Source organism: Mandrillus leucophaeus, unplaced genomic scaffold (genome assembly GCF_000951045.1).
Source record: "Mandrillus leucophaeus isolate KB7577 unplaced genomic scaffold, Mleu.le_1.0 Scaffold101, whole genome shotgun sequence".
Classification (NCBI taxonomy): Eukaryota; Metazoa; Chordata; class Mammalia; order Primates; family Cercopithecidae; genus Mandrillus; species Mandrillus leucophaeus.
Genome location: NW_012098210.1, coordinates 2,771,024 through 2,772,259, shown reverse-complemented (window position 1 = coordinate 2,772,259; position 1,236 = coordinate 2,771,024). Strand labels below are relative to the sequence as shown.

The following is a 1,236-nucleotide window of genomic DNA, read 5'->3' as shown; positions in this document are numbered from 1 at the left end:
TGTAATCCCAGCTACTCGGGAGGCTGAGGCAGGAGAATCACTTGAACCCGGGAGGCGGAGGTTGCAGTGAGCCAAGATCATGCCACTGCACTCCAGCCTGGCGACAGAGTGAGGCTCTGTCTCAAAAAAAAATGAAAAGCAGCAAGGACAAGGAGCAAGACACAGCAAGAGACAGAAGGAAGGAGCCAGCCCTGGCTTGGGTGAGGAACTAGGATAGGGCTGAGCTTTGAATTCCACAGTCCTGCCCCCAGGCCAGTATCCGGTTGTTACTTCCCTTGCTCACCTGGTCTCTTGCTGTGAGGCAGGGCAGGTAAGGCAGAATCTCTACAACATCCACATTGCAAAAATTGCTGAAATTGCGGCAGATATACTTATAGGTCTTGTCTTCAGCAAACGGCATTGCTGCTCAGATTCTAGAGAGAGGGCTCTGGCCCCATGAAGGGTGGATGGACTGAGAGGAAACGAGACTGGAAGAAAACAGAATCACACATGACAACAGGGTTGGGAGTGGGGCTGGACAAAAGGCAATTCTTTCTCAACTTTTTGGAATTTTTGTTTTCTTTCATCTTGAATTTCTTCTTCTTTTTCTTCTTTTTTTTTTTTTTTTTTTTTTTAGACTGAGTCTCACTCTGTCGCCCAGGCTGGAGTGCAGTGGCGTGATGTCGGCTCACTGCAACCTCTGCCTCCTGGGTTCAATTGTGACTCTTACCTCAGCCTCCTTCCCCAGTAGCTGGGATTACAGGTGCCCACCACCATGCCCAGCTAATATTTGTATTTTTAGTAGAGATGGGGTTTCACCATGTTGGCAGGCTGGTCACGGACTCCTGACCTCAAGTGATCCACCCGCCTCAGCCTCCCAAGTTTGGAGATTACAGGCGTGAGCCACCACACCCGGCTTTTTTTTCTTTTTCTTTTTCTTTTTTAAGAGACGGGGTCTCAGGCTGGGCACAATGGTTCATGCCTATAATCCCAGCACTTTGGGAGGCCAAGTTGGGGGATTACCTGAGGTTGGGAATTGGAGACCAGCCTGACCAACATGGAGAAACCCCGTCTCTACTAAAAATACAACAACAACAACAACAACAACAAATTAGCTGGGCATAGTGGTGCATGCCTGTAGTCCCAGCTACTCGGGAGGTTGAGGCAGGAGAATTGCTTGAACCTGGGAGGCAGAGGTTGCGGTGAGCCGAGACCACGCCATTGCACTCCAGCCTGGGCAACAAGAGCGAAACTCCA

General features: G+C 50.0%; 1 protein-coding gene across 3 annotated transcripts in view; it reads right to left on the bottom strand.

The window, feature by feature from the left end:
* MAVS (mitochondrial antiviral signaling protein) overlaps positions 1-1,236 on the bottom strand; it is a 35,684-nt gene that overhangs the window by 18,059 nt on the left and 16,389 nt on the right. For all 3 annotated transcript variants that reach the window (XM_011975145.1, XM_011975135.1, XM_011975152.1), the window contains exon 2: positions 284-467. In XM_011975145.1, the coding sequence (XP_011830535.1) occupies positions 284-400 (117 nt within the window). In that variant the 5' untranslated portion in view covers positions 401-467. The remainder of the gene's footprint in view (positions 1-283; positions 468-1,236) is intronic.